The 15,641-nt window shown below is 38.0% G+C and overlaps 1 protein-coding gene across 1 annotated transcript in view; it reads right to left on the bottom strand.

The window, feature by feature from the left end:
• LOC109831518 (serine hydroxymethyltransferase 4-like) overlaps positions 1–868 on the bottom strand; it is a 2,879-nt gene extending 2,011 nt beyond the window's left edge. The window contains 4 exon segments of the mRNA XM_020398852.1: positions 89–451; positions 454–554; positions 557–723; positions 725–868. Coding sequence (XP_020254441.1) covers positions 89–451; positions 454–554; positions 557–723; positions 725–786 — 693 coding nt within the window. The 5' untranslated portion in view covers positions 787–868.

The raw sequence follows: 15,641 nt of genomic DNA, 5'->3' as shown, positions 1-15,641 counted from the left end.
GAGCGGGGGAAATGTCAGATCTATGCTTACGGTACTCATTTCACGAACAAATTTTTAAGAATCCACCGAATTCACATCAGATGTATACCTGAGCTGCGACGAGGCCGCTGATATGCGCCATGTCACAAAGCAGCATCGCCCCGCACTTATCAGCCACGGCACGGAACCTAGCATAATCCCAATCCCTCGGATACGCGCTCCCCCCACAAATGATGAGCTTGGGCCTAAAATCCATCGCCTTCTCCTCCAACTTATCGTAGTCGATATACCCAGTCTCGTAGCTAACCTTATACGGCAAGCTCTCAAAATAGATGGACGTCGCGGAGATCTTCTTACCACCAGAGGTGTAGTAACCATGGGTGAGGTGACCGCCAGAGGGGAGATCAAGCCCCATGATCCGATCGTGGGGGTTGAGGACGGCCGTGTAAGCGGCGAAGTTGGCGGGGCTTGCGGCGAGTAAGGTGGACGTTTGACGCCCGGGAAGCTGGCGGGTCGCAGGCGGAAGACTTGGAGGGCGCGACGCGGCACAGGGTTCTCGATCTCGTCGATGAATCGTTGCCGCGTAGTACGGTTGCCCGGGGCATTCCTTGCGGCGAAGTAGTTTGTTGGTGAGGGCCGGCTGGTCCGAGGGCCTCGATGACCGGCGGAAGGACGTTGAAGTTTGCTCGGACGAGGCTGATCAGCTCGGATGCGCGGCGGGACTGGCGGGTTCTCTTCTCGATGGGACGTGATCTCGAGTCCAATGGTCTCGAGAGGAGTGAGGCCCCATGATGATACGGGCTCCATTGCTGGTGGAGGAGGCGAGAGACTGGATCTGAGGATTGATGGTAGGTGTGGGGATTGAGAGGGGAGCGGGTGAGCAGGGATTTATACGTGGAGGATGAGCTTTATATCAGGGCCCCTCACCCACACCCACCAACCCACCACACGACTTGGCAAAAAGTTAGGTGAGGGATTGGGATCTCCCCGCTGACAAAAAGTTTACGGCGCACGCATCCAACGAATTTCAGCGCAACTTACGGGGTGGTAGGGGCCAGCTTATTTTTGGAAAAATTTGTAAAATAGACCTATTTTGTTAAATATTTAGCAAAACAGACCGTTTTGCTAAATATTTAGCAAACCAAAAAAATATCGGTTTTGCTAAACAAACCATTCGAAACATACGGGACTAGTACTCCCGTATGATTTAACCCTCCATTAAATCACACGCCGTATGATTTAATCCCCCATTAAATCATACGGGACTACTAGTCTCGTATGTTTCAAATGGTCTGTTTAGTAAAATCGATCTCCCCATTAAATCATACGGAACTACTAGCCCCGTATGTTTCGAATGGTCTGTTTAGCAAAATCGACCTCTTTTTGGCATGTTGGCAAAAAAGATGCCTATTTTGCTAAATATTTAGCAAAACGGTCTGTTGTGCTAAATATTTAGTAAAATAGGTCTATTTTGCAAATTTCTTCCTTATTTTTTCGTCAAAACTACCTCCTAAGCTCACTTGAAAAAGCTAGGCTTGACTAAGTAAATTACTATTCTACTCAAACAATTTTTATAGCATTTTTATCAAAATAGCCAAAAGCCACTAAAAGGCAGCATAACTTATTAATGTTCAAAACATAAGTCTTCCCAAACACCCTCATAATTTGCTACTATTTGATGAGCTGTTATGATTCATTCTAAAAATTAATTAGTATCGTGCCTCTCATACATCTCACGGATCCGGATTCTCTACTCATGAATAGGGTTTCCTAATGTTTTCTAATAGATCTATCCCCTCCATCACCCTCCATCCCTTCTAATGAGCCCCACATGTAAAATGAAAGGCCAAGATTGAGTATTAGCAAATATTAGAACACTATTCATGAGTAGATGATCCCAAATCACATCTCACCCTTATGAGAAGGCCAACACATAATGCGGATCCTCTTCAACTAGGTATTGGAGGGTATTCAATTGCCCAAGTTATAAACACCTATTCTTATTTTAAGGGCTAAGATATAGTCACATAGGGACAACTTAGTAATTTAGGGACGGCTTAGTAGGTCACATATAAAAAATAATATTGTCTTGAAAACCACTAATGAAAACCCTTTTTTTGAATGGTGAAAATACTGTGCTCTTGAAATTCGAATAAACAGCTATAATTTCATCAATTGGATACTCTCTAATTACTATATAATTTGAGAGCATCTGAATCAATTGGCTATAGTATGGTTGACAGCCTACTTATTTTTACTTATACGGTCCTTTTCACTTATTACAGGTAATAAGGTTTCATGTTTGGTTAGCATTTACTTATTCTTTGACTTATAAATATGAAAAAGATAAGTTGGGATTTCCCAACTTTTGTTTGTAACTTGTAAGTTGTTTTACTTATTTTGTTAAAAGAGTGTACTACCGTCCAAATACATCTTATCGTTCATCAATTGTTCACTTCACAAATACTTATCAATAGTTCACTTTTCAAATACTCATCAATTATAATAAAATATTTTCTTATTTATAAAATAATTAATTTATATTTATTTATTAGTTAATATCTGTTACTAAATATATACTCTAAAGCAAAATATTTAGAGTTTAACCTTCTCATATATAGCTTGCCGCGTAAGCTCCTCTCTTCTCAAAATTTGTGTACTAATCTAAATCATCCATTTTAATCTTTCTCTTCATCTTAATATATATTGAATCTTAATCTTAATAATATATACTGAATCTTAATAATACATACCGAATCTTAATATACGGAAGTTATATTTAACTAACATCTTTAAGTATAAAGAAATCATAATATATCTTTAAATATACTTTCTGGAAAATTTAAATGCATGGAAATCATAATATATCTTTAAGTATCCTTTCTAAAATCATTATCTTTAAATAAATCTTAATATATCTTTAAACATCCTTTCTGAAATTTTTAACTTTACATATACGAAAATTAACTACTGAAATATCTTACTACATCTTTAGATATATTAAAAATATCATCTTTATATATGAAAAATATTACTAATTTTAAATAGAAAAAATTAAGTAATATTTTATAAACCAAAATACTTAACGATATTCTTTCTGAAATTATTATCTTTAAATGTATGGAAATTAACTATCAAAGTGTATTATTGCATCTTATATGGAGAATATTAGCAAATCTTACAAAAAAAATAAAATATTTTGGTAAGAAGATTTCTTTATAACTAGGGTTTTCTGAAAGCCATGCTTGATTATTGTTCTACTATCCAGAGGTAACATTCAATAAAACCAATAATTTCCTAATTCAAATTAGCTTTAAAACCACTTCTAATGGTCTGTTATTCTAATGTTCTATTATTCATGCTATTTGTGAAATACCAAGATAAAGAATTTGGATTTTGAAAATGGTTTCAATTACTTGTAAAGGTTTATTTTTTCCTCAATTTTTCTCGTTGTATTTTTATTTTTTGTCATGGATTTTGACTTAAGTCTTAACATTTCCTAGAGATCAGATTTTTTACTTCCTGATTGATGAAAATCATTTGCTTTCCTAATCATTTTCTCTTAAACATTCTATTTTTCATTTGTTTCTTGCCTTCTGATATTTTTACAAGGCTCATGAGATCGCAGATTGCTTGTCCTTTGACAGACTTTTGCGGCATGAAGTGTATGTCGTATTGAGACAGCAGGAGTGCCCATCTTACCAGGCGCCAATTTAAGGACTCGGGCTGTGTCATGAAGACTCGGGTGGGATTCATTCGGGAGATGACTTGTATGGTTTGATCAATCAGGTAGTGTCATATTTTCTGAATTGCAAACACCAAAGCCAAACACTCCTTTTCAACCATAGGGTATCGGCGTTCGGCTCCCTGCAAGGTTCTACTTAGGTAATGGATGCCCTGCTCGTGGCCAACATCGTCATTCTGTGCTAACAGAGCGTCAAGAGAATGCTCCATCGCTCGCACATAAATTAGGAAGGGTTTCCCCAAGACCGGGTCGCTAAGACAAGTGGATTCGAAAGATAAGTCTTGATCTCATCGAATGCTTGTTGGCAAGGCTCATCCCATACAAAGAAAACACCTGTCTTCATTAGCTTGGAGAAGCGTTGGCACTTACCTGAAAGATTTGAGATGAATCTTCGGATGTAAGCCTGACGCCCTTGCAGTCCTCTTAATTCCTTGAGATTCCTAGGTGGTTGAAGCTCTTGAATAGCTTGCACCTTGTTGGGGTCTATGTGAATTCCCTTCGTCGTGACGAAGAATCCGAGGAATTTGCCACTCGACATCCCTAAAAATAACTTCGTGGGGTTCATCTTGAGTTGATGGGATCACATCAGCTCGAACATCATTCTCAGGTCTTGAAAATGATTGTCTTTGTTGTGACTCTTTACAACCAAGTCATCTACGTAGCATTCGACTGTCTTTCGTAGATGATCCCAAAAAATTATGCTCATGGCGTGCTGATAGGTTGCGCTGACATTCTTAAGTCTGAAGGGCATAACTGTGTAACAATATACCCCTACCAGAGTTTTGAACGAAGTGTGCTTCTCGTCTTCAGGGCGCATCTTGATTTGATTATACCTTGAAAATATGTCCATGAAGGACATCCTTTCGAACCCACAAGTATTGTCGATGATGACGTCTGTGATGGGTAAAAGTAATTCGTCTTTTGAACATACAGCGTTGAGGTCCCTAAAGTCGATACAGTTACGGATCTTTTTGTTCTTCTTCAAGACTGGAATAATGTTAGCCACCTAATCGGGGTGTTATTCCTCTTTGATGAAGCATGACTCGATCAGCTTCTTCACTTCGGCTTCGATCGCCTCCATGATTTATGGGCGAAACCGTCTTTGCTATTGTTTGACAGGTTTAGCGTCTGAGTTGATGTTGAGGCGATTCATGGCGATCTTGGGATCAAGGCCAGTCATGTCCTCATAATTCTAGGCGAAGACGTCAATATATTCTCGAATAAAGGATATATGGTCTTCTTTCTCCTGGGGAGGTAAGTCGCTGAAAAATATGTGCTTAGGATTAGCCTCGTCTCCCATATTTATTTGGAGTATCTTGTCCTTCGTGGGTGGTTCACGTTGTTCAAACTGACCACTCCATTGGGTGCTGACGGGTGGTCCCATGCTTCATCATAAAGTGGGATATGGTCATCCTCTTTGCTTTCGGTGGGATCGACTGTAGCCATGTTGACTATAAGGTTCCTGAATAGATCTCCCACACTAACATCCCAATCCCGCATCGGGAATGTTGATGATGATTCTCCGGAAGGACCATCTTCGGAATCTTCACCGAAATAGCAATATAACTCTGATGAAGAGCGAGTATAAACTAACCCTCTTCAAGTTTTACCAAAGTAATTGTCGGGCTTCCCTTTGAGAACATAAGCAGGTCAGATGAGTATCTTTCGCCCTTTGCCATAATTCAAGCCTTCCTAGCGGGTGAAGTCATAACCCATGCTCACCATCATATGCTTCGCGATTTGATCGTAGTGCAAGAATTGAGGAGTGGGCTCATCATCGTCTGACTCATCCCACATTGTGCACATAGGTCGGTCTATCATTCCAAAGATAATATCTTTCTGATAATTACCTCGGGCGGGTACGACGAAGATGGCTTGCGAGGGCTCGATCGTTTGTTTGTCGGTGACGAACGACGAGAACACAAGCAAATGCAAAAAAGAGTTGTTATATAACTTTGCAACCAAATTGCTAAACTCATCATTAGTAGACTTTGAACGAGATGACAAGTAATCAAAGTCAGGATCTTCATTCTGAATGAACCCGTCTGCTTCATCAATGGGTTTAATGTCATTCAAGATAGAACCCTCATTGCACTCAGACTCACTATCGGCCTCATTGCCACTGCCAGGTTCCTTGACTGGTGGGTCATTGCCCGGTTCAGAGTATTGGTAGAGCAAAGAATCGGTAAAGTAGTTTTCAACCCTCTTGAATGGCTGCTTATTAGCAACCACTGTTAGCCCTTATGTTTTGATGATGTTTTACAACCACCATTAACGGTACTAATGGCTTATTGAGTGTAAATGTAGTAAATTCATTTATCAAGCTTGTTAGTGCCATTTATGGAGGATTGGATAGAATATACGCTACAACGATGATATCCAAAGGAGGAGGAGGCATAGTGATGAAGCAATGTTATTTCAAGAACAACAAATTCATATAAAAGCTTCATCCAAAATCAAGCTATATCAAGACTCAACGATTATATTCTATGTGAGGATATTAGCTAGTTTTTTATTCTCTCTCTAGTATTAGAATGTAGGCAAAGAGTTATTGAATTCACTTGAAGCTATTGGGACTCACACACACATTTTCATACTTAAGCTTTTAAGCGTTTCTCGCAAAATACTATTTTTCACAAGTATGAGGACCTATCTGCAAAATTATTTTTCCAAACAGTTTGTTTTTAGTATTAAAAATATTTTACAAAGTTTCATAATTTTCAGAGGTCATATAAATATTTTCTAAATATTTTAGTTTGAGTCAAAACACTATTATGGAGCATATCAGAATGCGGTCGACCGCACCGGTCGACCGCACTTAAGGTCATTCGTCACTGGGCTCCAGAGAGGTCGTCGGTCGACCGGTGCGGTCGACGTTCTGCTTGTTTTCTAAGTTTTCAAAGCTGCTCGCGGTCGACCGGATTTTCGGTCGGTCGACCGAATTCATCTTTTCGGTCGACCGAACGTTCTGGAGGTCGACCGATGGTTTATTCGGTCAACCGTGACTTTTTCTCAAACGGTCATTTGCCTTTGTTACTGTGCTTTCACTTAACTGTGTTTGGCACAGTCTGTGGCAATAGTCTGAATAAGAGATTATTTTCTTAATTGAGAAGATTGAGTTGTGTTTTTAAAATGTTTAATCTTTTCTATTTAAACCCAGACTTCTTCTTCTTCCTGTTGCCCTAACTTCTGCTGAAAAACCAGAGAGACGCTGTCTTCTGAGAAAAATTTTCAAACTCTGTTTTCTGTGGTTTTTCACTGCGTTTCTTGTGTGAGCTTACTTCCCAGCTTCAGTACTCCTTCTCTTTGCCATAGGGACTTGTAAAGAGAGAGTCTTGCATCATTTCTACTGCTGTGTGAGTGTGATCTTGTGTAGATCAACTGTGAGGGTGTGGGATCTGTTGAGATCAACTATGTAGTGAGAGATTGAGAGGGAATCGCTGTGTAGACGAAGTTCCGGCTTTCAAACCGGGTGTGTAGTGGATATCTCCTCGAGAGTGGGGAGCGGGGACGTAGGTCAGCGGACCGAACCTCGTTAACACATCGCGCGTCAAAGGATAACGATTCCTAACCCTATCTCATTTACTTTGATTGCATTTCTGTTTTGTGGTTTGCTTGTCTTATTTTTATTGCATAATTAGAGCCACTTGACCCTAATCACCCCCCTCTAGGGTCCAACAATTGGTATCAGAGCTTGGTCTCTATATTAATTTTTGGTTTAACCGCCTTAGAGAAAAGATCTAATGGAGGCCTCTTTGAATATGCATATGTTAGAAGGACAATCCACCACTAGACCACCACTCTTCACCGGGACAAATTTTGCTTATTGATTATGAGCTATTTAAAATGCTTCCTAATGAATCCATTGATGCTATGTTTTCCCGTTTTACTAATATCATCAATGAATTACATGGTCTAGATAAGCAATTATCCATTCAAGAGATGAACTACAAGATACTTCGCTCATTGACTCCGGCATGGGAGCCCAAGGCTACGGCCATTGAGGAAGCTCATGACCTCACTACCTTAGCTCTTGATAGCCTCATCGGAAAGCTCAAAGTGCATGAGAAGAAGCTCAAGGGGAAGGAGAAGGAGGAAGTGCCATCACGTGAAGTTGAGGAGCCGTCACCAAAGTTGAAGACCATAGCTCTCAAAGGAGCTAGTGACAACTCATCTTCGTCGTCGGAGAGTGAAGTTGATTTTTCTAGAGAAGTGGCTCATCTCTCTAGAAGAATCTCTAGACTCATAAAGATGAACAAAAAATTTAACCCCCGATCTAACAACAAGTTTTCCTCTCGTGTAGGTAAATGTTTTGAGTGCAATGAACCGGGTCACATCGCTAAGGATTGCCCCAAGCTCAAAGAAAAGTACATGAAGTACAAGAAGAAGAAGGCTATGTATGCCGGATGGGAAGAATCCGAACCAAGTGACTCGGATAGTGATGAAGAAGGAGCCAAACTTGCTCTTCATGACCCAAATGTTTGTTTCATGGCAAATGAACATGAGGTAATATCCGAGGCCGAAAGTGAATCTTTCTATATGCAATGTGACATAGCTATGGCTTTAGAAGAATTAAACTTTGAATTTAAAAGAATGTCTAAAGAATATTCTTCTTTTAAAAGATTGCATGCCTCTTGTGATATTAAGCTAGAACAATTAACAACCTCTCTTGCTCTAAAAGATGAATTGCTAGGAGATCTCGATTTCGAGAATAAGCTATTAAGATCAAAGATTGAAAGATTGGAAATTGAGAGTTGTAGAACTAGACCCACTCATGCTTATGCTAACTATAATCACCATGATAGAAATAGATTTCATGGTTCTAACATCCGTACATACAAAAGAAATTTTGTATGCACTTATTGTATGAGACATGGACACATTTCTACTCATTGTAGAATTAAAGATAACCATAATTTTTATGGAATGATGTGGGTACCCAAAGGTACCAAGACTACTAACCACCAAGGACCCAAGACATGGGTACCTAAAGATACTACACCTTCATCTTCATCTTTTGTAAGGAACGTCACGGCAACGACGTAAGGAGATGTGGTACCTTGATAGTGGTTGCTCACATAATATGACGGGCAACAAAGAGTTATTTGCAACCCTATCAAGGATTGAAGGAGGTAGTGTCTCCTTCGGTGGTGGTGAGAAAGGTAAAATCATTGGTATCGGTTCTATTGGTAAGAAACCCTCACCCATTATAGAAGATGTTTATTTAGTAAATGGTTTGAATCATAATCTTCTTAGCATTAGCCAATTAAGTGATAAAGGTTTTGATATTTCATTTAAACCGGATAAATGCATCATTAGTATGAATGGAAAAATTGTTTTTATTGCTAATCGCAAATCTAATGTATACATTTTTGAGATGAATGAATTAGTAAATCAAGATGTAAAGTGTCTTGCGGCAATTGATGAAAATCCTTGGATTTGGCACAAAAGACTTGGACATGCAAATATGGAGTTAATATCAAAATTGTCTAAGAGAAATCTTGTGAGAGGATTACCTAGCTTGCACTTCATCAAAGATACCACATGTGAGGATTGTGTTAAAGGTAAACAAGCAAAATCCTCTTTCAAATCCATCAATGTGGTATCAACTTCTAAATCCTTACAATTACTTCATCTTGATTTGTTTGGTCCTATGCGTGTTACCTCTCTTGGAGGCAAACACTATGTTTTTGTGATTATTGATGATTTTTCTCATTTTACATGGATAATATTTCTTGCTAAGAAAAATAATTGTTTTGCAGAATTTGCTAATCATGTTAAAAGAATTGAAAATGAAAAAGATTTGAAAGTTGTTAAAATAAGAAGTGATCATGGTGGTGAATTTTAAAATGAACTTTTCTATGATTTTTGTGCTCATCATGGTATAACTCATATGTTTTCCGCTCCTAGAACACCACAACAAAATGGTGTTGTTGAACGGAAAAATCGCACCATACAAGAGATGGCACGTACTATGTTAAACTCATTTGATTTACCAAAATACTTTTGGGCGGAAGCCGTCAATACGGCTTGTCATGTTTTAAATCGTGTTTTGATTAGACCAAAGCTTAAGAAAACTCCATATGAACTTTTTTTTATGGAAAAACTCCTTTTATTGGTTATTTTCGTATCTTTGGTTGTAAATGTTTTATTTTAAATACAAAAGATCACCATGATAAATTTGACTCCAAAATTGATGTTGGTATTTTTTGGGCTATGCACCTCAAAGTAAGGCTTATAGGGTCTTCAATAAACGAAGTCTCGTTGTTGAAGAATCTATAAACATTACTTTTGATGAGACTAATGTTGGTTCTCAAGTTTTTCTACCTAGGAAAGATGATGATGATGATGTTGAGGGAGGATTGGACTTATTGCAAATCAATGATACTCCTTCTATAGAAGCTCAAAAGGATGTGGATATAGATAGCACCAATGCTCAAGAACAAGTTGAACCACCTAAAGCTTGGAAATTCACATCAAATCATCCAAAGGAACAAATCATTGGGAGCCCTTCAAAAGGAGTTATAACTCGCTCAAAAGCCTTGAGTGAGTGTGGTAATGTTGCATTTCTATCTCAACTAGAACCTAAAAAGATTAATGATGCTTTAAATGATGAATTTTGGGTTTTGGCTATGCATGAAGAACTAAACAATTTTCAAAGAAATGATGTTCGGAAGTTAGTTCCTAGACCTAACAATGCTAGTGTTATTGGTACTAAATGGGGTTTTAAAAACAAACTTGATGAACATGGCATTGTTACTAGGAATAAAGCTCGTTTAGTTGCCCAAGGATACAATCAAGAGGAGGGCATAGACTATGATGAAACCTTTGCACCGGTTGCAAGGTTGGAATCTATTAGGATGTTTTTGGCTTTTGCTAGCTTTAAAAATTTCAAACTATTTCAAATGGATGTTAAAAGTGCTTTCTTAAATGGTTTTATAGAAGAGAAAGTGTATGTTGAGCAACCCCCGGCTTTATAGATCATGCTTTCCCTAATCATGTTTACTAGGTACAAAAAGCTTTATATGGGTTGAAACAAGCTCCTAGAGCTTGGTATGCTCGCCTCTCTAGTTTTCTTGTTAAAAATGGTTTTTCAAAAGGAACAATTGATAACACTCTTTTTGTGCGAAAAAGGAAAAATGATTTCATTTTAGTTCAAATATATGTGGATGACATCATTTTCGGTGCTACTAATGAATCCTTGTGCAAGGAATTTTCTAAAGTTATGCAGGACCACTTTGAGATGAGTATGATGGGAGAGCTTACATTCTTTCTTGGGCTACAAGTCAAGCAAACTAAGGATGATATCTTCATTTCACAAAGCAAGTATGCAAAGGAATTGGTTATGAAATTCAATTTGGAGAATTCTAAGCATGCGCCTACTCCCATGAGTACTAGTGTTAAGCTTGATGCGGATGAGAGCGGTGAAGACGTGGACCAAAAATTATACCGAGGTATGATAGGTAGTCTTCTTTATCTTACCGCTAGTAGACCCGATATTATGTTTAGTGTGTGTGCATGTGCACGTTTTCAAGCATCTCCTAAAGCATCTCATTTAATTGCGGTTAAAAGGATCATTAAATATGTTAATGGTACTTTTAATCTTGGTTTATTTTATCCAAGAAGCACCTCTTTTGATTTATATGGTTTTTGTGATGCCGACTTTGCCAGATGTAAGGTAGATCGCAAGAGTACTAGTGGAACATGCCAATTCTTAGGAAATTCACTTGTTTCTTGGGCTTCCAAGAAGTAAAATTGTGTTGCATTGTTCACTACGGAAGCGGAATACATTGCCGTCGGCTTATGTTGTGCTCAAGTCTTATGGATGAAACAAAGCTTAGTTGACTATGATTTGAGTTTTCAAAATATTAAAATTTTTTGTGATAACACAAGTGCTATAAATATTTCCAAAAATTCGGTTTTGCATTCTAGAACCAAGCATATTGATGTGCGCCATCATTTATTATGCGATCATGTAGAGAGACAAGATGTATCCCTAGTATTTGTTGACACAAAATCTCAATTAGCGGATATATTTACTAAGCCTCTTGGAGAGGATGATTTTTGTCGCATAAGAAATGGTTTGGGCTTATGCACTATGTGAAAGTTCTACATTGTTTGCTTGTTTAGTTGCATTTTATATTTCTCTTTACCCCATTTTTGATGGTGACAAAGGGGGAGAGAAATCTCCTCATTTGTTGCATATACTTAGGGGGAGCTCATATATAGGGGGAGAACCTATCTATAAGTTATTTTATTTTTGCTCTTATAATGGTTGGTTGTCATCATCAAAAAGGGGGAGATTGTTAGCCCTTATATTTTGATGATGTTTTACAACCACCATTAACGGTACTAATGACTTATTGAGTGCAAATGTAGTAAATTCATTTATCAAGCTTGTTAGTACCACTTATGGAGGATTGGATGGAATATACGCTACAACGATGATATCCAAAGGAGGAGGATGCATAGTGATGAAGCAATGTTATTTCAAGAACAACAAATTCATATAAAAGCTTCATCCAAAATCAAGCTATATCAAGACTCAAAGATTATATTCTATGTGAGGATATTAGCTAGTTTTTTATTCTCTCTCTTGTATTAGAATGTAGGCAAAGAGTTATTGAATTTACTTGAAGCTATTGGGACTCACACACACATTTTCATACTTAAGCTTTTAAGCGTTTCTCACAAAATACTATTTTTCACAAGTATGAGGACCTATCTGCAAAATTCTTTTTCCAAACAGTTTGTTTTTAGTATTAAAAACATTTTACAAAGTTTCATAATTTTTAGAGGTCATATAAATATTTTCTAAATATTTTAGTTTGAGTCAAAACACTATTCTGGAGCATATCAGAATGCGGTCGACCGCACCGGTCGACCGCACTTAAGGTCATTCGTCACTGGGCTCCAGAGAGGTCATCGGTCGACCGGTGCGGTCGACCAAAATCTCGATTTTTATATCGGTCGACCGCACCGGTCGACCGATGATGGTTCTGCTTGTTTTCTAAGTTTTCAAAGCTGCTCGTGGTCGACCGGATTTTCGGTCGGTCGACCGAATTCATCTTTTCGGTCGACCGAACGTTCTGGCGGTCGACCGATGGTTTATTCGGTCAACCGTGACTTTTTCTCAAACGGTCGTTTGCCTTGTTTACTGTGCTTTCACTTAACTGTGTTTGGCACAGTCTGTGGCAATAGTCTGAATAAGAGATTATTTTCTTAATTGGGAAAATTGAGTTGTGTTTTTAAAATGTTTAATCTTTTCTATTTAAACCCAGACTTCTTCTTCTTCCTGTTGCCTTAACTTCTGCTGAAAAACCAGAGAGACGCTGTCTTCTGAGAAAAATTTTCAAACTCTGTTTTCTGTGGTTTTTCACTGTGTTTCTTGTGTGAGCTTACTTCCCAGCTTCAGTACTCCTTCTCTTTGCCATAGGGACTTGTAAAGAGAGAGTCTTGCATCATTTCTACTGCTGTGTGAGTGTGATCTTGTGTAGATCAACTGTGAGGGTGTGGGATCTGTTGAGATCAACTGTGTAGTGAGAGATTGAGAGGGAATCGCTGTGTAGACGAAGTTCCGGCTTCCAAACCGGGTGTGTAGTGGATTTCTCCTCGAGAGTGGGGAGCGGGGACGTAGGTCAGCGGACCGAACCTCATTAACACATCGCGCGTCAAAGGATAACGATTCCTAACACTATCTCATTTACTTTGATTGCATTTCTGTTATGTGGTTTGCTTGTCTTATTTTTATTGCATAATTAGAGCCTCTTGACCCTAATCACCCCCCCTCTAGGGTCCAACAACCACCGTCTTTACTTGATTATGATCATCCACATATTTCAAACACTAATGCAATGTGGATGAGACTATCTAGTTGCTATGGATCCATGGCCGACCCAATAGCATGTTGTAGGAAGGATCCGTATTGATGACGTAATAAGTCACTTCCGTCTTCATGTCGCCCATACGGCACTTGAGGCGGATCTTCCCAGTGGCCGAGTTCCGGTGGTGTTGAAGCCAAAGATGGTGATAGTCGTTGCAGATAATCACTTTTGAGGCACCCCCAAGTGTTTGATGATCTTCAAAAGGATAATGCTTAGTGCAGACCCTGAATCTACTTGGATCCTGTCCACTTGAGAGGAGCCAATGTATTCCGTGAAGTACAAGGGTCGGTCATGGGATGTACTCTTGATGAGCATATCCTCAGGAGTGAAGGTAATACAGAGAATCTATTGTCTGGATGTCTGGTAGCATTGTGGACACTTTTTTCCACATCCTCTTCCGACGTAGGCGAGAAATGCATGGCAAAAGCCTCTGAGTTAGCTAGTGCCTCTCATAGAGTTTCCTGGGTAGACTTGGATAACTGTAGGAGCTCATACAAGGTGATCTTGGATGGAATGTTCTTTAGCTGTGTAAGTAGGTCGAACTGAAAGGTGTAAAACCCCATAAAATTTAAATATTATGTGAAAAATAATAATAAATATGTTATATGATGATAAATTACATATTTTGATGTTTGAGTATGATAGGGATTGATTTGAGATCAATCCAATGTATATATATGAATGTAGGAGTGAAATCATGCACGACATGCACAAGCTTGAATATGGAAAAACAACCAGTTAAAAGTTTTTATATTTTACACACCGATACAGTAAGAATTTGAAAATACTCAAAACATAAAAGTTGTAGGAATTTTCAATATATTTCTAACAAATCTTAGATCACCACATTATAAGATCGGATGAGAAAGTTATAGCTAAAATACCAAAGGTTATTTTCCTAGTCAGACTAGGTTTCCTGGTTCGGATCAAACAAGTTTGTTTCGGGTTTGCATCTATAAATATCTGTGTTTTTTCACAAAAATTCTCTCTTTTTATCAAATCTCTAAATCCTAGCAGCCACTCTCTCTTCTCAAAAACCCTAGATCACTTTTTGGTGAATTTTGAGAGCTTTGTGAAGAAAATACCGAGAAGATGGCGAGTTTGTCAGCTTTTGGCGATGGAGAACTTGTTTTCTTGCATCATTAAGTTTTTAAAGCAGTGTTTGAGGCAAGATCATCTTCCTCTAAACTCTTCCCTTAGTAAAGATTAAGTTTTTATTAATTATAATAATGAATCTCATGTTGAAGTTTAGCCTCATGCTTTAAAAACATGATTTTTGAGGTTAAATCTTAATCTAATGATAGATATGAAGTTTATTTCTTGTTGTTTATTTTAGTAACATGATCATGATTATTAAGGTTACTTTTAATTTTGTTTTTAACTTGTTAATAATGTCATAATCATATTTAAACCCTAGGTTAGTGATACCTTAGTTCTGGAAACATTTTTAAATAAATTTTTTATCTCTATTAATTATGTAGAATTTATCATGTTTAGTTAATCTTATGGACAAATTTCATGTTTTATTCAAGAAATTTGATTAATTAAGATGTTAACCCTAATTAGATTAAATCAAAAGTTTAAGTTCTATGGAGATGGTCTTCTGTTATTTGATGTTCAAAGTTTTAATATTGTTATATGTATCATGATGATATAAATAAGTATTTAAATATAGTTACAAATTATGCAAATTCGAAAATCTAAGAACCAGATATTGCTCTGGCCGGTCGACCGGCGCCCAAGGGGCGATCGACCAATAAAGTCATGTGTGTGCACGTTGTGCACAATTCTCTGTTCGGTCGACTGACGCCCTTAGGGCGGTCGACCGACCTAGGATATTTTTGAAATGTAGTTTTGTTTCTTGCATTTTTTAATGCGATCGTAGGGATCGAGCCGCATGATGATACATGTACAGTCATGGGTACACCTAAATAGTGTCGTAGCACACCACAAGTATCCCGAAAGGGGATTATGACAAATTTTGTTTTGATTACACTTGAGATAAAGGTTGATTACATATTTATATACATGTT

The sequence above is a fragment of the Asparagus officinalis genome, chromosome 2 (genome assembly GCF_001876935.1).
Source record: "Asparagus officinalis chromosome 2, Aspof.V1, whole genome shotgun sequence".
NCBI classification, from domain to species: Eukaryota; Viridiplantae; Streptophyta; class Magnoliopsida; order Asparagales; family Asparagaceae; genus Asparagus; species Asparagus officinalis.
Note: the sequence above shows the minus strand (reverse complement) of the source record. Positions and strands in the feature narration are given on the sequence as shown.